Source organism: Lepidochelys kempii, chromosome 19 (genome assembly GCF_965140265.1).
Source record: "Lepidochelys kempii isolate rLepKem1 chromosome 19, rLepKem1.hap2, whole genome shotgun sequence".
Classification (NCBI taxonomy): Eukaryota; Metazoa; Chordata; order Testudines; family Cheloniidae; genus Lepidochelys; species Lepidochelys kempii.
Genome location: NC_133274.1, coordinates 3,756,663 through 3,783,572, shown reverse-complemented (window position 1 = coordinate 3,783,572; position 26,910 = coordinate 3,756,663). Strand labels below are relative to the sequence as shown.

The 26,910-nt window shown below is 55.3% G+C and overlaps 1 protein-coding gene across 7 annotated transcripts; it reads right to left on the bottom strand.

Moving 5' to 3' along the window:
- Nucleotides 1-831: 831 nt before the first annotated feature.
- On the bottom strand, nucleotides 832-26,471 carry LOC140900347 (interferon alpha-inducible protein 27-like protein 2A). 7 transcript variants are annotated; one of them, XM_073317532.1, is made up of 7 exons: nucleotides 26,364-26,471; nucleotides 19,457-19,560; nucleotides 12,102-12,229; nucleotides 6,380-6,577; nucleotides 3,381-3,431; nucleotides 2,272-2,433; nucleotides 832-1,176 (listed from the first exon to the last, which is right to left on the bottom strand). In XM_073317532.1, the coding sequence occupies exons 4-7, from the start codon at nucleotides 6,567-6,569 to the stop codon at nucleotides 1,091-1,093; spliced, it is 489 nt and encodes a 162-aa protein (XP_073173633.1). In that variant the 5' UTR covers nucleotides 6,570-6,577; nucleotides 12,102-12,229; nucleotides 19,457-19,560; nucleotides 26,364-26,471; the 3' UTR covers nucleotides 832-1,090. The 7 variants fall into 7 exon arrangements, with proteins under 7 accessions (XP_073173633.1, XP_073173638.1, XP_073173634.1 ...); XM_073317537.1 differs by having other exon boundaries at nucleotides 6,419-6,577; XM_073317533.1 differs by lacking the exon at nucleotides 26,364-26,471 and adding an exon at nucleotides 20,312-20,326.
- Nucleotides 26,472-26,910: the final 439 nt, after the last annotated feature.

Sequence of the window (26,910 nt, the reverse complement as noted above, 5' to 3'; positions counted from 1 at the left end):
TGCAGGAGGGAACCCACAGTTTGTGCTTCCGAGGAAGGGTTCTCTCGTCAGCCAAGATAAACGCAGCTGGCAAGGGCTGCTTACATCGCAGAACTAACTTCTGCCTTTGAATCAGATCTCTTCTCCACGGGGCTAGTGCGTCTCTTCTCTCATGCCAATGCCCAAGAAGCTAGAGGCTTCTGGCTCAGCCAGTTAGGGTGCCCAGACAGCAAGTGTGAAAAATCAGGACGGGGTTGGGGGGTAATAGGTGCCTATATCAGACAAAGCCTCAAATATCGGGACTGTCCCTATAAAATCAGGACATCTACAGCCAGTCCAACAGGGGCTGGGAGCAGGTTTCAGGCACTCAGATTGATTTGATCTTCGCAGGCTACTGACAAGAACAGTGTTATCAGCATTTCAGAAGGAGGGTTAAATAGCTGACTCAATTGCAGCCAGAGAGTAAAATTGATAGCAAGTCCTAAACCCAGGAGGGCGACTGAAGGCCTGGCTGAGAGCGAGGCATAGGGCTAGCTAGAGATTGCGTTGTCACTTAGCCTGGGCAGGTGGGATTGGCAGCATCCACACTCAGGAGCAGACAATGCGTCTGGTGTGAGATTTCTCTATTCAGCCTATTGTGTCTTCTCAAAAACCCCACAGGGGACAGGCATGTGTGTGCTTCAGGGAAAAGATACAGGGAGGATCAGCTGATACAGCAACCTGCCACCCAGGCAGGATTGGACACAGAATTCACTCCATAAGCATCTCGCTTGGAGAGGCTTTCACAACCTCTGATGCTCCCAAGGGTTTTGACTCTCCCCACATCAATTTCAAACCAACAAGTTTGTCCATTTAAAACCAGCTTTATTGTTTTCACACACCCCTCCCGCACCATAATCAGAGCAGCTCAGCAACGGTCAAAGAGAAGGCAGAACAAGTGACACCTTTGCAGTAGCTTTTCCCAGGCAACAACAAAGTAACTGCCACACCCCACATGCTGTTCTGGCCCAGCTTTGCAGTTTAAGGGTTTCCAGGACTGGTCAGTGTCTACTTCTGAGGTGGGATTGGGGGTGCAGGGCTTGCACGGCTTTCATTCATTTCATTCATTGGCTCAGAACCAGAAGCCAACAGCTGCACCTACAGATCCAAGTGCAGTGCCCAGCCCAACTTTAGCACCTACTGAGAGTCCTACAGCGCCTGCAAAGAATCAGAGGAACAGCTAGTCAGTATCACTACATTGCACTAGTCCGTTGACTCTCTTAGAGGAGTGACGTCTGCTCTTAGTAGTGTAAATCCAGAGAGACTCCAGAGATCAGTGGAGTCACTCTGGACTTGCACGAGCATAACTGAGAATAGAATCTAGCCCAGAGCCACTAGCTAACCCCTGCCGCTGGCCTCTGCGGATAAGGGATAGACTGCCAGTGAAATCTGAGAATTAACCCTTAATGCTTTCTGCACTGACATAATGGACTCTGCTATTTTAAGGCTGCTGGCTGCAGTCTTCTTTCTTACCAAGAGCTGCAAGACACTTGTGGGTTGAACACCTGTTGATCTGTGCACCTCTGCCTTGGCTCACTTGCATCATCCATTATTGGATGAGTCCCTGATCAGAGGTACGGTGAACCCAGTACTGTATTTATTCCTAACCTGCCAGGGTTTTAGCTCTCATCTCTCCCCCTCACAACTCCTTCCTAGAGGAAATAAATCCTTTGAGCGTCTAAACCCAAACATGTGGGTTAGTTCTTGTTCCTGCAGTGAGCTGAGCATGCACCCCAGTGCAATAGCTCATGCAATGTTGGGACACGTACAGCATCCTTGCCTCAATTTCTGATGGCTTAAGCTGTGGATTCAAGGAAGCACCTCCCTCCCATCCCACCCCCATGGTAATCGGGACCTCCACCTTTAGATGCAAATGCTGGAAGGCACAGAGCACCAGGGACTGGCCTGACAGTTTAACCGAAGTTAAAAAGCTATACTTGGTAAGATACTGAATACACAACATGATTAATGCTACTTATTTCGATGAGGTCAGGCCCAAGCTAGCCAGACCACCACCATCACCAGCATACTGTTGAATGTTTGCAGCGCTGCCCCTGCAGGTCACGTTTGCAAGGTCAGTTAGCAACACATTTGGTCAAACAATATAGAGACGTTGCTCTTCCTTCTAAAGGAAAATCAGAGCTTGTCTGGAAGTGGCAGGATCACTTTTCCATGGTGAGTTCTTCGCAAGGCAGGAGAGCACTGGACATGTGTCTGAATGAGGCATCACCTCCTGATGCCCCGTAGGCTTACCAGCTGATTGCAGGGCTGCCACAAGACTCCCAGCAGCCACTCCTCCTCCATTGGCTATGGCCGCTGCTGACATCATATTGGCAGCAAGGGACCCAGCTGCAATGCCTGCTCCAGTAAAGCCTGCTGCCCAGATTGCTACTGGGGCCCCAATGACCGCAACTCCTGCATTAGAGACACTGCAGTGTTAAGCACAGCATCGGCTGTTAGGCCAGGTCTATGCTACATACGCTTACAATCAGTGTAACTACATCCCCTAGGGGTGTGAAAAATTCACACCCTGAGCAACGTAGTTCTACTGACCTAGCCCCCCAGTGTAGACAGCCAGGGCCGCATTAGACTTGCTAGGGCCCCAGGCAGAAGCGAAGGAGCTGAAGCCCGAGTTCTGCCATGTGGGGATGAAGTTACCCGATCACGTAACTTAGCTTTGCGGGGGCCCCTGTGGCGTGGGGCCCCAGGCAACTGCCCTGCTTGCTGCCCCCTAACGCCAGCTCTGCAGACAGCACTATGTCAAGAGGGGAGCGTCTCCCATCGACACAGCTCCTGCCTCTGGCAGAGGCGGATGAACTACGGCGATGGGAGCAGCTCTCCCGTCGGTGTAGTAGCACCTTCACGAAAGTGCTACAGCAGCACCGGTGTACGTGTCGACAAGCCCTTCGACTGGCTCCAGCCAGAAGAACGTCCGTGAACCAGCTCCCACCCACAGCTCCCACAGAGCTGCATGCCTTGACCTAGACTGCCAGGAAGGGCTACAGGGAGAGTCATCCCAGGCAAGGCAGATCATTGGAACAACCAGGGCTAGGACACCCCATGCCTGGAGGGCCGTCCAGTTCTGCAAAATAGGCTCAGCCCCCCATGGGCACACACATGAGTTCAAATGCAGATTTCTGCTCCCCAGGCCAGTGACCCCATTCTTCCTCTGGAGCCGCTGCCGACTCACTGGGACACAGTCAAGCAGCCAATGAGGTGTCCCTGCTCCCTACAGGCCAGCATGTTCACTCATCTGGAGTCTCTTTGCCACCACTCAGCATGACACCTGCACTGTCTGCAGGGGGAGAAGCTGTGCCACAAAAAACTCTGGATGAATTAAGTGCTTTGAATTAGCCCCTTACCTATTCCGACAGTTGCCCCGATTGCTGCTTTCATGGCTTTGCTGCTGGACTCTAGGGAAGGAGAAGATTGGCATCACTACAATGAGATCAGCAAATTTTAAACACATAGACATGGAGGAGGAAGCCAGCTCCTGGTGCAGACACCTCCATGGTCCAGGCTTGTTTCTAAATCGCTGTCTAAATTTGCTGGATTTTGCTCTGCTGCAATGATCAGTAAGTACTTCCACACAAAGGAGGCACTTGCCAACAGGACACATTTACCCAGCAGATCCACTTTCTGAAGGGTTCCTTTGTCCTCTTCGTTCAGGAAGGTCTCTGACCAGCCCAGAGGAGGAGACTGGAGCAGCAGGAGTGAGAAGATTGTACTGCACTGGCATTCCAGAAATGGTGGTCCAGGTAAGAGCAGCAGAGAGAAGAGGCAGAGCGTTTCAGATGCTACAGAAAATACATTACCAGTAGCACTGGATACTAACCCACACTGAGCACACGCTTCATGAACTTCACTCGGAGCGGAGGCCCTCTGTCCTTACACACGTAAAGCAGATTTGCCTCAGTATTGTTTGCTCTGAGGGGTGAAGTAATCATCCACTTAGACCAGCTTAGAATGTTTTTATTTCCAGCTGTCCCAACAAATTTGGGGGGCGGGATAGCTCAGTGGTTTGAGCATTGGCCTGCTAAACCCAGGGTTGTGAGTTCAAGCCTTGAGGGGGCCATTTAGGGATCTGGGTCAAAAATTGGGGATTGGTCCTGCTTTGAGTAGGGGGTTGGACTAGATGACCTCCTGAGGTCCCTTCCAACCCTGATAGTCTATGATTCTATGACATTCACCCCACCACTGGTTTCTGCTGTGGAAGTGTGTCTACTCTACAGAGCTGCCTTGATTGACCCTATCTCAGCAAACTTCTCCTGATTCAGGCTAACATGCGACAGCATGACCTTGCCGTAAGTCAACAAGTGTGTGCTGCTGCGGTGGGCTGTGACTCCCTGTGTCCGCACTAACACTGCATCCGGTTGTGTTACACTAAGGCTTCTGGGAACGTGTCCCAGGGTTCACAGCATCACTACAAACTGCACCACTCTCCCTAGGCATCATGGGAGAACTCTGCTCCCTGCCAGGGCGGATCTGAGACTGCAAAGATCTAAAACCTGGAAACTCCCACAGTCCACCTCGTTCCAGGAAGCCAGCGGGTGTGGTGGCATGGAGCCCGCACACAGCAGTGACACACTGTTGCTAGTAGCCGTTTCTATAGAGCTACTGATGTCTTGGCAAGAGAAGCAGGTACAGCAGAAAGCAGCAGTAAGTGTCCCAGCAGCAGCCTTGCCCAGAGAATGGCAAGGTGTGATGTTGACAGGAGAATGTGTCAGCCACATGCAGAGCTTTAGGAGACAACTAAGAAGATAAAGGGGAATGTTTTAGACTGAGTGGTTTCAAGAATCTGAATCTTTACAGGCTACTTTCTACTAGACCTCCAGACCCTGGCAACAAGAGGTGACCTATACTCTCAAATGTTTGCTTTGTATGATGGAGACAATAGTGATTTATAGGTGCTGGGGCAAACGGCTCTGTTTTGGTGCATCTTGTGAACAAACCAGCATAAGAAAGCTCATTAATTGAATACATGCAAAAGCCAATTCCACCCCCCATAAAATGTGAGGTCTTCCCAGAGAGGGATGTTTCAAAACCCTTTCTAGTGAGGATTAGCAGCCGGATTGTCATCATCAGTACGCAACAGCACTTGAAACATGCCAGGTAGTTCAGCATGACCAGATGAAAGGGAAGGAGCAGTTTAAATGTTAGTGGTGGTTACTCACTGACAGCAGCCATATGAATGCTCTTGCTGAATTCTGCAAGTCAAGCTCTAGACAGGCACTGGTGAACTAAATGCAGCTGGCAGACGTTTCAGCCCAAGATTATTTATTTTACAAAATTTTTTAAAAAGCAGCAGATTTGGCATTGCTAAAATGCTGTGCAGATTTGTGTGGCTTTCACAGAATTGTGTGTGTCAAAATTTCAAGAGTCAAAGGTGTTTTGACTTTTTAGTTCCACACAATTTTGTTTGGACATTTCCTTCAAAATTTATTGTTTAAAAATATAAAGAAAACTCAATCAGAACAAAGTGTCCCGTTCACCCCCAAAACAAAAATTTTGCAAATGTTAAATTCACTGATATTTTAAAAACCTCACACTACCTGGATTTTGGCTCAAATCCTTCCCCAAAGCAAAAAAAAAAAAAGTTTTTGAATTGCCAGGATACTGAGAAACCCACATGGCTTTCAACACCAAGTGGCATGGAGCATGTAACAGAAACTAGGTGTTTTAATCAGATACAGGTAGTGAAATTGCACATCAGAATAAGTTCTCTCTTTCCCTCCCCTGCACTGGGCTTGAATGCGCGGGGTACCGCTGTTGTGACATTAACACATATGCCTTCCTCATAGCAGAGAGGGGATGTCATAGGTGCAGGAAAAAGGTGTTGTGCACCAGGGAGGTGTTGCCTCATTCCTGACCTTTGGGCATGCTCCCTTCTGCTGCCTGCGTGGCTAACCTTGGATGCCCACAGTGACATGTGGATACATGATGGGTGCCTGGTTTATGAGCAGAGATTAAATAACTAGCTGTGCACTTTTGAACATGCAAAAATCCTGCACTGCTTTGCTTAGTGTGCTATAAAGAGACAACCCAACTGTGTCTTGCTTATGAGGGGGGCTCATTTCACAACAAGGTACTGTGGTTGAACCGGAGCTCCTTTGCCCTCTGCAGTCTGACTGTTAATGGTTTCTCACCGCACCCCACCCTAACCTACTTCAAATCCATCTGGGGACATGCATGGTCTAGGGGGAGAGGGTGAAAGCTGGAAGTTACTGCCCACCAGGGAAGCTGTATCAGTCCTTAGTCATTATTGCCACCTCACTGTTCATAGTGTCGCCCCCCACCCCCACCCCATAACAAGTAATGCCAGTGTACATCACCCATAGGCATGGTCAGCAAGTGGATTTACTGGATTCTGATTCCGGTTTCTCCTCTGTGTCCGTCTCACCCGGTTCCTCTTGGTCCGGCGCCTGGTCAAACAGCTCCTCTGGCTCCTGGGAAGGATCTCCAGCCGGAGGTGACCTCATCTCAGGCCAAGGCAGGGCCAAAGCAGCAGGTGCTAGTTCAGAACATGGTGATTCACCCGCCTTGGCCTCCATCTCTGGATCTGAAATCAGAACTGGCAGCTGAGGGTCGAGGACCTACATGGCCAGCATGACATGGCTGTGAATGTCAGGGCAGGGTCACTGCGTGCAAAAGGGGAGTCAGTGGAAGCCAGTGGGGAGATTCCAGCGGGATTGTGGGAAGGCATGGGAGGACTGCTTTGCATCAATGGTTCAGTTGTGGTGATAACCTTTGGCAACACTCCTGCTCTGCTGGGCCCACGGGCGTCCTGGCCGCCTACAAACTACAGTAATTCCTCGCTTGATGTTGTAGATACCTTCCTGAGAAATGCTACTTTTAGGGAAACAATGTTAAGCGAATCCAATTTCCCCATAAGAATTCATGTAAATAGCAGGGGTTAGGTTCCAGGGAAAATGTTTTCACCAGACAAAAGACATTATATATACACACACACACTGTATATGTTTTAAACAAACAATTGAACACTGTACACAGCAATGATGATTGTGAAGCTCGGTTGAGGTGGTGGAGTCAGAGGGTGGAAGAGGGTGGGATATTTCCCAGGGAATGCCTTCCTGCTAAATGATGAACTAGCATTCAGCTGGGCCCTCAAGGGTTAACACACTGTTGTTACTGTAGCCTCACACTCTACAAGGCAGCACAAATGGAGGGAGGAGACACAACGGACGCATGGCCGTGGCTGCAAACATTCCCTGCGGAAACTGAACGTGATGATGAACCCAGGCTATCCCACTGGAGCGCACCACTCCCTCCACTTTCCAAAGTGACGAGGGGTGCATGTGTGTGTGAGACAGAGACACACACACCGCGTGTGTGTATGTGAGAGAGATGCACATTGCCCCTTTAAGTACGCTGACCCCACTCTAAGTACACTGCCTTTTTAAGTAGATCAGCAAGTTGAGACAGCAGCTGCTGCCAGCAAGCTCCCTCCCTCCTGAGCCCTGTTGTGTCCCCTCTGCTCTGTAGAGATGGAGTCCAGGGGGAGAGGGCACCCTGACATCGGCACCCCTCTTTCCCCCCACTCCCTGCACAGCAAGCAGGAGGATCCAAGGCAGAGGGCAGGAGCAGCAGATGGCAGTGGGCGGAGGGACAGATGAACTGCCGGTAATTGGTAGCCTGCTGGGCGGCTGCCCTCCAGGGAACTTAGGGGAGCGGGGAGCTGAGAGGGGGGCTGCTGGCCCACCCTGGTTCCGAGACCCCCCATCCCAGCCAGCTCGCTCCAGGGGGCTGCTCTTCCTGCAAGCAGTGGGCAAAGCCGGTGGCCGCCAAACAACGTTCTACGGGAGCATTGCGCAACGTTAAACGAGCATGTTCCCGAATGGATCGGCGAGGTAACAACGTTCACCGGGACGCGGTTAAGTGAGGAGTTACCGTACAAACATTCTACAGCTTGCCTCGGAGGCCAGGGGTGGAAGTAGAAATAGGGACTTACCGGTACGGGGCTGAGTTGGGGCTGGCTCTGGCCCCCGAAGGGGCGGGGATGGGGCGGATCAGAGCCAAGGTAAGTGCCCTTCCCCGTCCCCGCCGGGGTAGCAGCCGGCAGCCACTACCGCCCTGGGCCCTTTAAATCGCTGCCGGAGCCCCGGGCTGCCACTGCGACCCCAGGGCTCTGGGGGCTATTTAAAGGGCCTTGGGCTCCAGCCACTGCTGGGAGCCCCAGGCCCTTTAAGTGGCCACCTGGGGAAGCCAGGCCGCCCCAGTACGGCGCAATGGCTCTTGCTGGTACCCCGTACCGGGGCGCACTGGCTTACTTGCACCTCTGTGTGAGGGTCACAATTCGTGGTGCGCGTTCCCCTTAGCGAAAGGGACGTGGAGACAGTTACGACCCATGGCTGAGGGGGGGTCCTGGATCCACACCAGCTTTCTCAGCCCTGAGCAGGAGGAGACTGACACGCAGCCAGGCCAACTTCTGAGTCCCCCGCTCTCACCTGGGGCCCGAGGGGCAGGGGCAGGGTGTGGGAGAGACGAGGAAAGCCGAGGCTAAGGACTGGCACTCTCAGGATCCAGCTCCGTCAGTTCCCACGGAGCGAGGGCGTGATTTCCGGGGCGCACATGCACGCCAGAGCTATTCTCTCAACAGGGCATCAGCATGGCTACGCTGCCCGCTCGGGCTGCAGGTTGCTAGGGCAGCTCACCTGCACCCCACACCTCCGCCCGCGCGACTCCCTCCCCCAGCTCATTGTCACCATAGTCCTGCCACAAGAGCCATCCGGTTGCAAGGAACCAGGGCTCCATTGGAAGGGGGCTCTGATCACGCCCCCCAGCCCCGCTCCTTTCTGCTCTTTTCTCTCCCCACTAAGCGTAGAAAAACATGCCAGGAGCAACCGACGCCTTACGGTTTGACGCCTCAGCGGGACGGCCCAAGAGGAAGGAATGGGCCCCGCTCCCATCCACGGGCGCAAGCAGCTCCGCCTCTGTAGCAGCAGATCTGGGAACAGGCCGCGTTGCTCGTGAGATCGCAACTGCGCAACCAGGGCGGCACTTGGCCCCCTCCCAGCCCTGGGCTCCTGACGCAGCTGGCCTTGGGCCAGGCAGGAACAAGGAGCTTTACGGTGGCTGCAGAATCTTTTCTCTTCTTTTTCTTTTTTTAATTGCATCGGTTTGACTTCTGCTGCCATTGCGGCCACGGGGAGCTCTCAGCCCCTTCGTGGAGTGACTCCATGTAGGCTTCCTAAGATGAAAAGCTGTGGGTAGATGGCTAGAGACAGGACACCTGCTTCTGGCCCTTTAAAGGGACAGCACGAAGCCATGCCTTTAAGATGAAATTTGCTACCTGCCTGCAGTGCAATCCACATGGAGTAGAAATAACCCTAGACAACCCAGTTACCTCAGGGCAAGTGAAACCCGGACAGCCAGTCCACGCCAAACGCCAGAGGTGGACGGGTGGGTGTAGGAGACAGACGTGGTAACAGCACAAGGATCCGCCAGAGATGTCAGGTTTGGCCTCAAGGGTAGACACCTGAGTCTGCTGCAAAACCCAAGCCCACTGGAGAAGTCTGCACAGACCCTACAGCCTTGTGACTGCATTAGCTCCTGCTTCCCAGCCCATCACGGGGGAGAACGCACAGAGGAAGTGGCCCAGCCAGTGCAAGGCAGAACTGGATTCGAACAGCTGTCTCAGGTTTAATAATTAAAGGCAGCATTAGTAGCTTGGGATAAGGAAATCTGCCTGCTTAAAATAAGGGTTAAGAGGTTCCCTTTCACACAAGACAAAAAAAAAACCTCGTACAGATACAGACATAAATTTGTTAGTCTCTAAAGTGCCACAAGTCCTCCTGTTCTTTTTACAAGACAGTTAATTCTCCTTCCATTTCTGTTTAAAATAGTCTCCCTTCCAAACAGACCTGCTCGGAAGATTCCCCAGCCCCAGACAGAATTAGCTAGGCCACTTGATCATTGCAAATTTCACTTACTCACAGAGCAGCCGGGCAGTAAAGAGAAAACACTCCAGCTATAGACAGGGAGCCCAGCACCCAGCTCCAGGGAGTCGGCTTTTATGTGGTTGTCTATGGATAGAGGAATACGCAACCCATCCCAAAGGCAAAGTAACTCATTAGGGAACCCTGCCCGTTTAACCTCTCCCATACTTTGCACAGAATTAGCAGGACTTATTTATCATTAATGTCCTTAGCACATAAACCCTCCCATACCCACCTCAAACTTCTCCCCCCTGTGACCAGATGGTATAGTCCATATATTTTCTGATCGGGTGTTTAATTCCAAGGCTGGGCACTAGAAAGTGAGTGATTGAGGCGGTAGCTGTCTGCCCCATAAACATGGTGCAAAGGTGGCCTGCAAAGCGAAAAGGACCACGGTGCTTTGTTTTAGTTCTTTATGGTGGATAAAAAGGGCTAAGAGGATTACAAATTCTGCATGGGTTTTTTTAACGTTAGAAATTAAGGTCTTGTTTAGCCTACGTGCAACTGGAGAATGAGTGAAATGGTGACAGTGCAAGAGGGCAACCGTTTAGCAATCAAGAGAGGAAAAGATTTTGAGTCAGAGTGCTTAAGACTTTGTTTGACGTTAATGCTTTATTTAACTCTATTGCCCATCTTTAAAGATCAGCACCCCCACCTCTTCAGTTAAATGTAGGCTCCAACCCAAGGTCCATCTCGTCCAGTATCTCGTCCAACAGTAACCAGCCCCAGATTCCTCAGAGAAAGGGACAAGAAGCCCTGTAGCAGGTTTCTGTGGGATACTCTGCCCCACAGAAAGTTCTCATCCTAACCCCTAATAGTTAGAGACTGGCTTGAGCCCTGAAGCAGGAGGTTTTTTTATCAAAACTCTCTGTTTTAGCATTATCTATGTTAGCTCTGTAGATTTCTGTTATCGATATAAATGTCCAGTCCTCCTTTGTGAGGGTTCTGGTCTCAACAATCTCCTGTGGCAGTGAGTTCCACAGTCCAATTAAGTGTTGAACGAAAGACACGAGGCAGTTGCCAGCATATATCCCTGAGAGCCACGGGGAGTCCTCCAGTGATATCATCACAGCCAATCTTGACACGGCTGATATTTCTAAGGTTAAAAATAAAAAGCGGGCAGACGGGGTACGGGAGAACCCTTTCAGGCCATCTCTATCCACCATCAAGAACTGAAAAAGCGACATAAACCAAACTTTGAAACTCCCTTTGCAGGTCACAATTAAATTCCTTTAGAGCTTTCCCTGTTTGAGATCCTGGGTAGACCAAGCTCCCAGGTCAAAAGCTGAAGCTAGCCACTAACCCTGATCCTGCACACGCCCCTCAACATAGGTTTAGCTTTTGTAAGGAGTCCCAGAGGAGGGGTCCCTGGGCAAAAGGAGAGATCTTACCACAAACCACTGTCCTCCAATGACTCTGGGAACTCCTGTCTTCTTGCCCCAGGGGACGGCGAACAAGCTGGATCCTATTAAAATACCCTGGTGCCTCCAAGCCGCCCCATTCTCCCACGTCTCGTTCTTCCCAAGCATAGCAGGCATATAAGACACACGTACACAGCATGCCGCACAGGTGCTGTCCATCGCCTGGTGAGGCTGGCATATGCGCCACTGCAGCTGGTTGAAGGGGACCAAATCCAGTTCCAAGTTGATCTGGTTCCTTTTTACCAGCCCCAGGGACACACTCTCTCCAGGGCCCAGTCCCACGTCGGGGCTTCCGTCCCCCCAGACAAGTATGAGCCTGTGGTCTTCCTCCAGTGGCCGGGGTGCAGACCCTGTCCTGAGCCAGTGTCTGCAGGACGTGAGGACCCCAGCCCAAAGATACATACTTCTTAACATTCCATAACGACGGCTGACTCCCTATGGGCATATGAAGAAGTATGTAGGGTTGGGAGGGAGGGGCTGCTCCTCCAGGCCGTGCACCTGGCAGCCCCCATTGGTGCTTGGTTTGTTGCTGTCATCCCCTAAGCTGCGCGAGTCGGGCTTCTAGCTGTGCGGGCAGGATGGGGTGTGTGTATGAAAATAATTTTCTGAGCCCTTGCTGGGGTGCTGAGGCCCCGAGGGGCAAGCCCCCGCATGTACCAGCTCCCTGCAGCATGCACAGGGCTCGCCAGCCAGGATCAGCACCTACCACCATCTCAAGGCTGCCTTCCAGTAATCCTCCTGGACTGGACAAACCCCATCTCCTGGAGACTCCGAGGCAGCTGGTCCCAGTTCCCCCCTGCTCCAGCTCCTTCCCTGGGAGGCCCGTTCTGGACCCTGAAAAGAGAATGCAATGAAACAGCAGCTTTAGAGACTGTGGGGCAGGGGGAGCTCTGTCCCCTTGCCCTGTGTTGAGAGCATCCCCTGGGCAGGAGGGAGGTGGGAGCGCCTGATGGCGGGGCCACCCCCCACCCTGAAATGGCAAGTGCCCTTGGGGAGTTCAGCTCTGGCTCATGCTGGAGGTGTGGGGAGTTGGGGCTGTTGTATCCCCCACTGGAGCGCAAAGCTCTCAGCAAAGCCACATGGGAGACTGAGGGGCAAACCCAGGGCCTGTGCCCCTCAGGTCTGGCTCTTGCACGTCTCTGGCTGCAGGCTGATCATGCTCCAGCCTGTGGTGCTGATTCACTCTGCCAGGCTGCCAGCCTCTGGGCTGCACTAGGGAGGTTGGGTGAGCTGCAGAGGGTCCAGGTCTATGAAACAGTACAAATAACTAAGGGAATCGGCCCTGGAGACCCTGCTCCAAACTCCTCCCAAAGTACTTGTGGTTAGGGAGCCTCGCTGCGCTGATTTTGCCCATCCCTTGTTCCCATTCTCTATCCCATGCTCCTTTCTGTCTGCCCACCGGGCCAGCCCCTTCGCCCCTCTGTGCCTCAGTTTCTCTATCTGTAAAATGAGGCTCACGGGTTTCGCTCTATCTGTCAGGCTTCATTCAATGTTTGCAAAGCACTATGGGATCCTCTGCCAGCAGGTGCTAAACAAATGCAAAGTAATTCTACAGCCCGGCTGCTGCCGTGTGTGTGGGTGTTTCTGTGCACACACACACGTGTGCGTGCATATGTATAAAATGTACACCGCTGTCCTCCGTTGAATCGAATCAGACTGCTGCAGTGTGCTTCATTGTCCCTATAGCGCTAACGCTGAAAGATGTTTAGGCCTGCGGTTGCAGAGCAAGATTGAGTTCTATCCCCAACACGGAGAACGGCTGCAATGCACAGGATGGCGCCAAAGGTCCCGAACCGGTCAGAGATCCGTTGCCGCGTGTATTACCTGCCCCCCACCATCTCCATTAACAGTAACTTCCCCACAGTGATCCGGCTACATTAAAACCCTTCTCCGAACCAGCTTCATTTTTCATGGGACGACGACATGTTTTTACCAACCACGCTAAAAGCTCCACGTCCCCACCTCCTCTCCGCTCAGGAACGTTTTTCATTTGTCAGCTCTAAACGCTATCGATTCCCTCCGTGTAGCAGGGTCGGGGGAGAGGGGGGCAAGTGAGTCGGGCTGTAAAGGCAGAGAAAGAGGGACTGTCTCCTGCGTAACCTCTCCGTGCTGCCAGGGCACCTCTGGCCCGAGCGGCACTGACTGGAACTGGAACTACATCAAGGAGATTACGTTACCCACCTGGGGACAAGGGGGGCAGGATGGGCCTGGCTGAAACAACGGCGGTGAGACGTGCTTGGAGTCTGACATTTGCCTGTGGGTGAGACTGGGGGTGGCTCCTTGTCCTTTATTGAAAGGCTTGGGGGCGGGGAATGACTGGCTCCAGAGACCCTCTCGGTCATGAGTTCAAATGCAGCAGTGGGCTGCAGCTTGGAAAATCGTGCCACTCCAAGGAGCATGAAAAATGAAGCACTTACCGGAGACGGGAGGGTGCTCCTGACTGGGCTCCGGGCAGGTGGCTTATGCTAGTGTTACAAGCGTGCTCCATGTCTGCACAGCTGTAAATCGACATGGTGCCAGCAGATGGTGCTCTGGAACATGCAGTCTGGTCCCCGGGTTTCGGGGGCCAAGCAGACTTGCCGTCGGGTCTATTAGGCGCTGATATAAAGAGCGAGGACTCCCAATAGACACCTGCTTACTGTTTCACTGTCATTGATGCTAATTCTCTGCCTTTCATGGGAGCAGCTCGAAGCACTTTGCCTGTGTCATTAACTAATATAAATCTCCCCACTGTATTTTCCACAGTATGCATCCGATGAAGTGAGCTGTAGCTCACGAAAGCTCATGTTCAAATAAATTGATTAGTCTCGAAGGTGCCACAAGTCCTCCTTTTCTTTTTGCGGATACAGACTAACACGGCTGCTCCTCTGAAACGAATTAAGCTTTGCAGCACACCTGCCAGGGAGATATAGGCCTCACCCAGCACTGCAGTGCAGCCACCTCTGGGGCAGAACACGGCAGCAGCTTGGCAATACAGGGCACCCCCTCTCAGTGGTTTAGAACAGAAGTAAAGAAATGGACTGTCTAAAAACTGCAGGGGAGCTGGGAGCTGTTTGGCTGACTGCAGTGGCTCTGTGAGCTGAGCTGGAGGTGCTGAACCCAGTTTGTAGTGGCCCACCCCACCTGTTGGCTGCCACAGCAGAGAGGCTGTGAATTTACTGAGCCAGAGACTGGACTTCCCGCCAGACATAAAGGGGCTGCCTCCTGGCTCAGGGGCAAGTGGCCTGCACTGTCCCTGCCACGACTGCACCTGCAGGCTGGGGTTGCAGGGCTCATCGGCATGAAAAACAAACCTCGTCCATTTCTGTCCAGCCCCAAATTCCAGGGCCAGGGGCAGCCGAGGGGCCTTGGCTGCGTTTGACTCAAATGGCAGATGAACAGCTTGGGCAGCCAAAAAGACTCCTCATTTTGCAGCTCCCACGAAAGCATGTGTGGGGGCTCGAGGGCTCAGGGTTGCCACTGGGCTGGCTGAGGGTCAAAGCAAATTGTCTCTCCCCACAGCAGGAGAAGGAGCTGCTTCCCCAAGCCAGGGAGAGGAGGGGGAGTCCTGCCCCTGCTGTTAGCTGGGCTCCTCCCGTTCCAGGCCTTGTTCTCTCTTCATGGCTCCTTACAGAATGCAGGGGCAGGCCAGGGTTAAGGGGCAGCAGATATATTCAGGGTAGGATGAGCCAAGGGCTGGCAGCAGCTTGCCGGGAATACTGGAGCAGGGACTAGTGTGACACCCGGGAAAGCAAAGGGGTGAATTCAGTCCTCCCGAAAGCAAGGGACAGAGCCAGCTACAGAGCAGGGGTGTGCTGGCAAGCATCCCACACATGGCTCTGCCGCTGCCCCTCAATCCCAACCCACAGTCCCCGTCTATTCCAGCCCCTGGGCTCCCTTCACCGCCAGTTCTGCCAATGCCCCTCAACCCTGAGCCACAGTGCCCCTGCTACCCCAGTCCTGTGCACCCGCCCAGCTCTGCTGATACCCCTCAGTCCTGACCTACAACCCCCTGCTATTCCAATCCGGAGTAGCACCTCTCAGGGCACCTCTTGAATCCTGCTGAACTTTATAGTTTTGCAGGGGTGGGAGAAACCCACCACTAGGCCTTGGCTAAGTCCAGCAAATGCCATCTGCTATCATACACGGCTGCAGATAACTTTGCCCCCTGCATGGCCTAATCCCCACATGAGACTGCCTTTCCCTGAGGCAAAGGAGAGCAGGACGAAAACGTCTACTCAGCAGAACTGCTCCCTCCTTTCCCTAATGCACAGAGCAAGCGAAATCCATGCCTGCGCTCAGCCCCCGGCTGGGGAGGGTGAGCGAGGGAGCACGGACCTAGAAAGACCTGGCCAGCGCTAAACTTCAGAGAAACAGGCTCTGTTTCAACCAGAAGCCGGAGGTGACTTGGGGGCTCCTGTCACGCAGTGGAGGTGGGGGGTCAGGGCGGGGGAGGCTTTTCCCTGGTTCCAGCAATGAGCCAGTTTACACCTGTTTGACTGGACCCCAAATTCTCTCTGAGCCCAGCTCGGAGCTGACAAGCTCCTCCAGGTTCCCCTCCTGGCTCAGGAATCTTTTGTACCACGTGCCAGCCCTGGGCCAGGAACCTTTGACCGAAGCAGAGCTGAGGCTAGACCCTGTAGCGAGATCCCCAGCCTGGTGGCAGGGCCACCACGTTTCTCCTTGATGCTTTCACTCAGGATTCATCCAGTCTCACTGCTGCTTATTCATAAAGGGGAAGGCCAGTCTGGTGCTTAAAATACAGATCTGGGAGCTAGGACTCCTGGGTTCTTTTTTCAGGCTTAGGGAAGGAGGGAGGTTTAATAGCTGGAGCAGGGAACTGGGTTCTCCTGTGTGGATCAGAGACCTTCGGATAACAAATGGATATAAACTGGCCATCAGGAAGTTTAGACTTGAAATTAGATGAAGGTTTCTAACCATCAGAGGAGTAAAGTTCTGGAACAGCCTTCCAAGGGGAGCAGTGGGGGCAAAAGACATATCTGGCTTCAAGACTAAGCTTGATAAGTTTATGGAGGGGATGGTATGATGGGATAGTCTAATTTTGGCAATTAATTGATCTTTGACTATTAGTGGTAAATATGCCCAATGGCCTGTGATGGGATATTAGATGGGGTGGGATCTGAGTTACTACTGAGAATTATTTCCTGGGTGTCTGGCTGGTGAGTCTTGCCCACATGCTCAGGGTTTAGCTGATCGCCATATTTGGGGTCGGGAAGGAATTTTCCTCCAGGGCAGATTGGCAGAGACCCTGGGGGTTTTCTGCCTTCCTCTGCAGCATGGGGCATGGGTCACTTGCTGGAGGATTCTCTGCACCTTGAAGTCTTTAAACCATGATCTGAGGACTTCAATAGCTCAGTCATAGGTTAGGGGTTCGTTACAGGAGTGGATGTGTGAGATTCTGTGGCCTGCATCGTGCAGGAGGTCAGACTAGACGATCATAATGTTCCCTTCTGACCTTAAAGTCTATGACTCTATATTTAGCACCATAGAGTTACCTAGTTGTAACCCAGAGGTTGAGATGACCAGTGGACAATGTCACACATCAGCCCAGGGGAAGGTTCAGGTGAGCAAATCCCACCCCTCCAGGAGCCACCTCAGTCTTTGTCTCGCTGTCTGCTCAAACATGACAACGATGAAGGCCCCTGGCTGACTCTCTAAGCGTTATAGACAGATTTATGGACTGGATCCTCAGCAGGGGTGAATCAGCTGAGTTCCGTCATGGCCGGAGCTGAGCGTCTCTTCCTCTGGGCCGAGTTTTGACGCCCCCAGCAGCCAGACGCTCCTGTCGTGACGCGTTGGGGCAGATTTTCAGGAGAGCCCCATGCCCGGCGTGAACCCAACGTGCTGGCTCTTTGGGAAATCTGGCCCGCATGCTGCCGCGCTGGGTAGGGTTAGTGTTCCACTGAACAAGGACCCCAGATCTATCCACTGCTTGCATTGCAGACTGAAGAAGGAAAATATGGGTACGCCTAGACTGGGGTCACAGGGTGGGACTGCAGCTCCGGCAGACATACCTGAGCCAGCTTTAATCTAACTAGCTCAGAGCCTGGAGCAGTGATGCTGCAGCAGCAGGAGATTCATCGCCGGCTGTGCAAACCCGCCCGGAACCCTGGCTAATAACTCGTGGGGGCTGGCCCGCGCCGCTGGGGCTTCACTGCTCCAGTACCTGAGCTAGCTGGATTAATGCTAGCACGGGCCTGTCAGCCTGCACTGCAGTCACACCCTGTATCTGCAGTCTAGACACAGCCGAAGGTTTACTCCATGGGCTAGGAGTACCATACTCCTGGCATGTTGCATACCGGAAGGCTTCTATGTTAACTGAAATTTGCACCTCCTTATAAGGTTGTTTCAGATGCATGCATCATACTGGAAAGCAACCCCGCCTCCCCCCCTTTCTGCTCTCAACACCAAGCAGAAGAGTGGTTTCCCAAAACGGCACCAACAACCCAGGTTTATCTCTTGTTGGCTAGGCAGGATGGGCTAGTCGTGAAAGCACCAGAAGAGCCTTCAAGAAATGTGGCCCCAGTTCCTAACTCCGCCACAGACTCTTGTGTGTGACCTTGCGCAAGTCATTTCACCTCTCTGTGCCGTGGTTCCCCGCCTGCAAATGGGGAGGATGCTGCTAGGAGGCTGAAAGCTGGCCATGATTGGGAGGCACTCAGATACTACGGTGGTGAGGGTCAGATCCATTCTCTGGCCTGGGTTATGCAGGAGATTAGATGAGCTCTAATGATCTCTGATGGCCTTAAATCCAAGCCCAGTTAGATAGAAATCTACGGTCTGAGCCGTGCAAATCATCGAGACTCCTGAACAGCTAGAAACCCAAGACTCGTGTGTTAAACCAGCTCTTCTTGCTTCCACAGCCTAGGAAGGTTTGAAATACTGAGCTTGAATTCCCCTTTTGACATCACACTCAGGCGGGACATAGGGAGTGGGGAGAGTCATTTACCTTCTTTCTTTCACTGCTTGAAAGGTTAAAAGTAAAAAAACAAAAACAAGAACCACCCTCCATTCCCCACGATGCTGTTTTATTCAGGATGTGAGTGCAGGAAATATTTCATATTTCTTAAGGCTGCTTTAGTGAGGCGAAAGGCACAAGTTTAACAGGGCTGAGGACCTATTTCTAGCTTCCCCTACCCCTGAGATTATAAAAATCAACCCCCCAATAACTGTGTATTTATTATCCTAACACAGACCTCAGGCCAGGAGAACAGAATTCGAAGCCCAAAACATTTCCTCTTTCTTTGCACAATTAACTCCTAGCGCAGGTCATTTTTTCTGCTGCAGTTTGTAACTGTGTGAGCTCCTGCCTCAGTCTGGCCAAGTACTGTCTGCAGGGAGCACAACAAATGTACTTGTGAGTCACATGGCTCAGACACAGAGCTGTGTTAGCTCAGAGGTTGGGCTTGCGGCTAAGGCACTAGCTGGGGACTCAGCAGATCAAGGCTCACTTCCCAGCCCTGACACTGCCTCTCTGTATCACCCTGGGCCAGTCACTTAGTCTCTCCGTGCCTCAGTTTCTCCCATCATTAAATGGGGATACTAGTTTTTCCTTTGTCTTCTCGGCACTTCAGGGCAGGGGCTGTCTCTGTGTCTGTACAGCACCTGGCACAATGGGGCCCTGATCGCAGCTGTAATACAAACAACAGCTGGAGGCTTTTGCAATCCCTGTGGCTCCCCCCACCACCCCAAAGTGTACGGGCCTTTTCACAAAAATCTGTGCTGAGCCTTGGGAACGAGGCGTGAAACCCACAGCGCCCTGTGACCCTCCAGACAGACAAATCGAGAGACTCGCTGCTCCAGGGGAAACCAGCCGCGCCATTTCCCCCTCACGTTTGTGCCGACCTCCCTGGCTTGCCATAGACTCGACCCCCCAGACCTTGGTGTCACGCTGTCACACCCACTCCTCATTTGTAAAAATCGGCCAGGTTCACAACAGCCTTTTCTAGCTCCATCCCTTGCCTCCGCTCGCTGTGTCCCCCAGCCACTGCCCTGTTCTGTGCCTCAGTTTCCCCAGCTGTAAAATGCAGGGATGGGGTGGAATGGTACTTACACACCTACCTCAGGGATGACTTGAGGCTTCGGTTCCAATGCACTCTGGGATCCTCTTACGGCTGGAGCGAGAGCACAGTGGACCCACTCCCTCAGCCTCTTGAGTGTTCTCCCTGTCAAAGCAACATTTGGAGTTCAGTACTGAGGCTGGGGACGGCACCGGGGGCTCATGCTCCCCCCACATCCCCCTCTAGCTAAGATCCCAATGTGGCGCCCATCACCGTAGTATCTGAGCACCTCACAGCCTTTCACGGACTTAGCCTCCCTGCCCCGCCACTCTCCCCCTGCGAGGCTGGGAAGTGCTATTACCCCATTGTACAGGCCGGAGCAGGGACCTGACTACTGGGCTGCCCCGTGCAGGCTAGAGTCCTAACCACCAGGCCCTCCTGCCTCTGCAGACTCAGTGCTGCCATTTGGGGCTCAGCAGCGAGGACAATCAGGCGCTGGAAGATCCCGGGGATTCACGCAGAGCCTCCTCCTCCCTAAGGGCCAGAACCTCAGTGGGTGTAAATCTGCATTGCTGCACTGATTTACACCAGTCAAGGATCAGGCCCGGGGCCACTTGGTGGATTTGTTTTAGCCCCGACGAGCTCATGAAACTCCTGGAGGGAGAGCTGCCGCCTCGGGGGAAGGGGGAATTCAGAGCCACAGAGCAGGGTCAAGGGGGCAGGGGACTCATGCAACTTGCTGGAAATCACTGCTCCTTGTCTCCAATTCTGTTCCCACCCTGGTGTAAATCAGGAATAACGCTGCTGGAGCCAATGAGGTTGTACTGGTTGCAGGGGAGATTTGGGCCCATTGGGCTGGGAATGTTTGGACCTAGAGAATGGATGGCTGGGATGGACCCCCTACCCCAGTGCTCACCCCTTGCAAGTAATCCCTGGCTCCAAGGCACGATGGGTGATGTTAGCCCCCGCGCAGAGGCTAAGGTGCCATTGACGACGTCACACAGCGCATTGCCCCGAGCCAGTCCCCCAAGGCCCCTGCCGGTGCTGAGCAAAGGGCACAGAGGACTTTGGAGCAAGGGAAAGTCAGAGCAGACTGTACTTGCCTCTGCGGAGCTCTGTGAGTGTCTCTCTGTCTCTGTCTCTCTCTCTCTCTGCAAGGGGTTGCTGTAGCTGGGCCCACTGCCCCCCTGCTTTCCCCTTGGCACCCCATCCCACCTGTGCAAAGTGGGTGCGGAGGGCTCCTGGCTCCGTGGTCCCCGCTCAGGGCAGCGGTTTGCCCTGGTTTCCTGGCTGGCACAAGGTACAAGGCTGTGCAGTGCGCTCCCTCAAGCCTGGCCCAGAGCTGCCTGCGCTCCCCCCTGCAAGAACCCCCATCCCCCAGCCTGGGCAGGTCAGGGATGGGGGGAGGGGTTGCTGGGGCAGTCCTGCCCCTCCATTATTCCCCACGGGCCAGGAGGGGCTGGATGCCACGGCAGTAAGAGATACACAGGGAATGGGCGGGGGCGGGGGGGGGGGGTAAGTGCAGGGGTGAATTTGGCCTGCTGATTGCAGGCCCCACCTGCCCGAACAGAGCCCGTAGCCCTGGTGTGCGGCACTCTGGGGACAGGGATGCTGGAAGGGCCAAAGTTAGCGGAGAGGCTGGGAGAGCTGCGGAGCCATTCTAGGCTGGAGGGACGGCTTGCCACCCTCAGCGCTGGCCATGCGGCCCGAGGGCACTGGGCAAGGGCCGCCTCCCGCCCCACCCCAGTTCCTGCTCTCAGCTGTGGTGCACATTAGCTGAGCAGAAGCTGGCTCTTTGCAGAGGCCAGGCAGAGGGAAGCTCCTGGCAATACCAGCTGCTGGGCCAGGGCCTGGGCCCTCTGTCAGGTGGCAGGTCACCCCAGGCCCCTCTTTGGCCATTGTATCTCCCAAGGATGGGAAGTGACTTGCCCAAGGTCACGTATCAAATTGGTGCTAGAGCTGGGAGTCCGCCCTCCCACCCCCGCCCCGCTCTAACCACTAGACCCCACTCCCTTCCAGAGCCAAGGATAGAACCCAGGCATCCTGATTCCCAGCCCCCACCCTCGGAGCACGAGGAGCTGGGCTCTCCGGCTGCTGCTGAGAGCCCCAGTGGTGGAGTCGGGCCCCTGGGGATTGAAGTCTGAGCCCCAGCCTGGAGGGGCCGAGCAGGGGGTGATCAGGTCTGGTTGAGGCTGCAGAGGGGGGGTCCAGGGTCAAGGCAGAATTGGGGCGAGAAGAGATTGATTCAATGGCACTAAAACGGGGGAGCTTTCCCCCAAACACCCATTCTCCTGAGCTGCACTGAACCAGAGCTGGAGAACGGACCCTTGGAGCGCTGGGTACAAGCCAGGGGCCGTCTCGGAGGCTGAAACACAGCCCCCTCCCCTCCCCCTGCAAAAAGGCCTGGCCGTGCCCATGCCCGATGGGGCTGGTTTTCAAGCGGGCCATGAGGAGCAGCAGTGGCTCTGGCTGAGGAAGCTGGGCAGAGCCCCCCGGGCCCAGAGCCAGGGTCGTAGCCCTCTGGGCTCCAGGGACGGGGCAGGCTGGGCCCAGGAGGCACATTCCCCGGAGCAGGCGGTGCGGCCTCAGGCGAGCAGTGACTCAGCACCGGGCGGACAGCGACCACACGTGCTGCCTGTCTCTGCAAGGAGCTGCCGGGTGCCAAATATGCACTTACTGCGCGGCTGACCCGGCTTCTGGGAGCCTGGGAGAGCAGCAGCTTCTGGCAGACGAGATGCTGCTCGGCCTCTGGAGCCAAGGCCATCCCTACAGCACACCCCGAGCGGCTGGAGTCACCCCAGGGAGGGATCTGGCTCCCTCTGGCTGCAGCCCAGCCTGTGGTCCTTGGGCTCCCGGCTCCCAGGACTGAAATCTGGACCTGGCCCAAGCCCCAGCAGCAGAGGGGTTGGGGCAGCTTCTCCTGCGCCAGGCAAGGGGCCGGTGTGCCCAGCACACTCCGGGGTCCCCCTCTCCTGCCCTCACAGGAGGGTGACCATATTTCCCAAAGGGAAAACAGGACACCATCGTGGGGCTGGCCCGAGCCTCCCCTCCCCCCATGGGGCTGGCCTGAGGCCCTGCCCCGACTCCCATGGAGCTGGCCCGAGCCTTGCCCCACTCCACAGGGCTGGCCCGAGCCCTCCTTCCTGTGCGGGATTGGCGTTGCTGCTCACCAAAGCTCTGCCTGCCTGCCCCCTGCGCAAAACAGGGGCTGATATTGCTGCTTGCTGGAGCCCTACGTGCCCCACCCCCCAAGCCTCGTCTCCCCGCCCCGCACGGGGCTGGCATCGCCGCTCCCTCGCCCCCCACTCCTCAGCCCCACTGTGCTGAGCTCTCAGCCTGCAGCGATCTCCTTGGAGTTTGATACCAGACCCTCCCCTCCACCCAGGGAGCGCCCCCCACCTCACTGCAGCCATTCACACCACCACAGCAAACCGGATCAGGCCCTCAGCTCGCCCCAGAGCTCATCGTCCTTCCCCCAGGAGAGAAGAGCTGCAAAGGCCGAGGAAGAGGAGGGCGTGACCCCAAAACGTCTAGGACAGGGCACGGGCAAGTGAGCAGCAGGTCTCTGCGCTATTATCTCCCCGGATGCGAGTGCGAGGGGAACCAGCCTGGGGCGTTCAAGGGCACTAGTGAATATCCCCGTGGCTAACTGATGCTAGTGGGTGCAGGTGGTCGTGCATTTGAGACACTGCCATGAGTGGCCAGGTCTGTGTACCCGCGTGCCTGTGACACAGCAGGGAACTCTGTGCATGTCTCTGTGTCTGCAAAATGCCCCTGCGCACAACAGCGCCCCCCACCAGAAACGCTCTGAAATGGCCCAGCCGGCACAGGAAATGGTCCTGGCAGCCCAGAGCTGGTCTGGGGAGCTCTGCTCTTTCTTTGCCTTTGTCTACAGCTCCGTTCCCCCAGCTGATCATGTCTGTTTTGCTAAAGGGATGGCTGCCCCCCCACCCTCCCCCCCCGCCCCGGGAGTCTCTGCCATGACCCTGCCCCGAGGGGGCTCTGGCTAGAGAGGTAGCGGGTGCCTAGGGGCACTGCGACACCACAATCAGGTGCCAGGAACAAGGGTTAGGGGCTGAGCTGGGACTTGGGAGCCCTGGATTCAAGGCCCAGTTCTGGCACCGGCTTCCTGCGAGCCTGGGCCCTTCGACCCAGCTCTGTTAGGGGCCTAGGCCTTGCTCTGCTCGGCCCTGCGAAGCCACAGGGACACAGACGCCTGTGTGTCACCGACAGGCACTGGGGCTGAACCCTGTCCCCCGCCTGATTTGTTACGTGGGAAGCAGCCAGAGCTGGGGGAGCCAGGCACGCTTTGGGCAGGGCCAGCCTGAGCTTCCTCCCCTCCCTCCTGCCCCACAGCCCTCCCTCCCCACACAGTCTGCAGGCAAGACCTCCATAGCCCCCCTCACTCCTGACCCACAGCATCCCCGCTCATTCCAGTCATGCCCCCCAGCCCCATCTCTGCTAGCACATTTCAGCCCTGACCCATGCCCCGTGGCTCTGCCATTGCCTCTGACCCACAGCCGCCTGCTGCCCCAGCCCTCACACCCCCGCCTTGCCGCTGTCCCTTGGAGCCCAGCACCGGCCATGCAGAGGAATCCTGCTCTGACCTTGGCTGTGGTGGTGCAGGGGTGAGACCTGGTGACCTTGGAGGGGACAGGAGCCCGGCTCCCGGCAGCATGAGCTGAGTGGCTTAGGAGCGCTGGGATGGGAAGCCAGCGCTGCTGAGGAGCAGCCTGGGCTCTTTGCTTCCTTTCAGGGATGTGGCGTCCTTTGCACGGGGCTGGCCCCAAGGCAGGTGTTGCACGGACTTAAGTACAGCACTCACCCACCCTGCAAAGCCAGATGTTTGCATCTGGCAGCCTTCAACTGCCCCTCTAATGCCCCAGCCCCTCCCCTCTCCCTCTGGTCAGGGCTCTTTCCAGAGCCCCTCTGGAGTGGCATTCTGCCCCCTATCCCCCTGCCCGCAGGAGCTGCCATGCTCCCCCATCCCAGCTACACAGCCCGGCATGCTGCAGCAGGCCCCCGGTGAAGCTGAGGTGCCAGGCAGCGTAGGCTGAGCTGGCTACTGGTTCAGATCCCTGGGGTTGTCCGACCCCGCAACTTGTCCAAACCTAACTGGGCCCAGGCCCGAGATTTCTTCTGGGCTGGAGCTGCCCTTGACGGGTGCCGACGAATGTCTGAGCCAGCAGCTGCTCAGCTCTTGCACTGTGCCAGGGGAGCCGGGGCTGTGGTTGGAAACTCGCAGGCAGCTGGAGAGGAGGGCTGCAGCCCCATGGCAAGATTTCAACCCTCCTCCGATAAACCAGGAGGCCGGGGCCAGGTCCACTGCTCCAAAGTGCCTTTTATTTGACCCTCTGAACATACCTGGCCACTCATTGCAGGGGGAAGCTGGCACATCTGAGTGCCCAGGCTGTGATTCTGGGCCGGGGGAGCCATCGCCGAGTGACCCCAACCCCCATATGTGGGCCAGATCTTCAGCCCCTGTCAGCTGCTGCCCCTCCATGGAGCTCCACCCATGTGCCCAGCTCACAGCCAGCCCCTGGCGATTCCTGAGGCTTCCATTGCAGAGGGAGAGCAACAACAAGCCCGAGTAATGGAGGGCCCGGGGAGGCTGCCAAGAGAGGCTTTGATGTGGGGATTTGCAGGCATCCAGCCACCCTCCCTGCCAGGCCAGCACAGCCCCAGCCGGCCTATAAAAGGAAGTGTCTTTTTTCTGCTTTCTCCCCAGTGCTGCCCGGTGCTCGGCAAGCGCTCGCTAACACAGCCGTTTCCAAGTTGTACTGTTCACTGCTCCGGCTTGGCCCTGCTCCCTGCCTCCCCCGGCCATTGATCCATTGGAAACCAACTGCATTAGCCACTTCATCAGACCAAGCGGCAGAAAAAAGAGAGACACACAACCAGGCACAGAGCTGGGCGCAGGGTGAGAGGGCTAGCTCCTTTCAGTGCGCCCCCCACACCCCCCTCTGCCCCCTCCCCGAAGAAACCAGCTAGGCTAGGAAATTGTGAAGTGACCTGCCAATGGCAGGAGAAACCCCTCCTCCCCCTGCTTCAAATCAACATGACAATGCGACGGTGGGGCCTGATTGACGGCTAGACCAGAGGAGCCCCATCCTGCCACGCTGATCCTCCGTGGGCATGTGCAGAATATGGGGATCAGGAGCCCAGAAGTTAGAGTTGGGATCCCTTTGCCCCTCCCCGCCCTACACACACACACACACTAATGTAGGGGATGCTCCTCCTTGTCCTGGCCCCCAAAGGATTTGCCCAGCAGCGAGGGAGCCCTGCACCCTATTCTGGGGGACCCCTGCCATGTTGCTGACTGTAGGCAGGTGATTTACGGCTCAGGCTTTCTCCCCCACAGCAGACATAGGGTCTCTAAAGAGAGAGACCCTGCCAGGCTGCTGGCCCCACAGCAGCATCGCCCAGAGCACCGTTATCCCCCGCTCCGTGCAGACACCGGGGGGGGGCCAGCACACATACCCCGAGCACCGGGGTGATGCAGAGCCGGCTTTGTGCTGCCCTGCAGCCCCCCATGCCTGCGGAGAGTTTGCCTATGACCCTGCTTCTTTGCTTTCGCCAATCCCAGGGCACCTCCACTGGGCCCAAGCAAATTAGGGGATAGGGGAGCAAGAGGACCGCAGCCATCCCTAACCCTGCAGGACATTTGCTGAGACTACAAGCCCCTTCTCCCACGCATGGCTGAGACTGAGCCCCCCACCCCCTCCACACACACACTCTGCAAAGCTGCTGCAAAGCCCAAGTAAAATGCTGATTACGGTTCTGATTATCAGTGTCTGGTGCAGAGGCTGCAAATAACAAAAGGCATCTCCGGCGTGGGAGCTGGGAGTGCAGGCACCAGCCTTGTACTAGTGAAGGTTAAACGCTCAGCCCAGGGAAACCCAGCTCCCCCGCCCTGCAGTCCCCAGCATCCCGATTTCTGGCCCCCTCCCCAGTGCTGAGCCACTTACTGTCCTGAAGGTGAGTCCACTTCTGCCTGGGGCTGGAGCGTCGGCACCCGGGGGCGGCGGTGTCGCCTGCCAGTTCCCGGCACTTGCCTGCTCGTCTTGACTTTGCCACAGAACTCCTTCAGCTTGTCTGCATCCTGTTCCCGAGGAGCATGCAGCATCCTCACAGCTCAGCTTGAGAAGTTCCTTGCGAGGGAGGGGAGGGGAGAGAGGAGATTTAAAGGCAGACCCTGCCTGGCTTGCAGACACCTTCAGGTGCACGTAGGTAAAGATGCTCCCCTCTTCTTTATAAAGGAGCCTCGTTCATTGCTGGGGCTTCCCCCCCTCCCCTGCAGGCAGAATTCACCTCCCCATCCCAAGACGAGTCCCACCCCTTCCACACACACACACAACCATGCCCGGCTGCCAGGCGGACGGCGAGGGAGCCGCACAGATCTATGCGAATGAATCCTCCGGCCTCTGTATTTGCCAGTAAATATTGTCGCGGGTCCGCAAATTGCAAGAGGCCCCGTCTCTCCCCTTTCGCCAGCAGACGCGAAGTCCAGTCTGG

Bases quoted from the DNA above. Each gene is read 5' to 3' on its own strand.
- LOC140900347 (XM_073317532.1), bottom strand. From the start codon at position 6,569: ATGGAGGCCAAGGCGGGTGAATCACCATGTTCTGAACTAGCACCTGCT. The intron at 2,434-3,380 runs GTAAGGGGCTAA...TCTCTAATGCAG, and splicing joins CGGGGCAACTGTCGGAATAG to GAGTTGCGGTCATTGGGGCC. The intron at 1,177-2,271 runs GTAAGCCTACGG...GATTCTTTGCAG, and splicing joins GGCAGCCCTGCAATCAGCTG to GCGCTGTAGGACTCTCAGTA.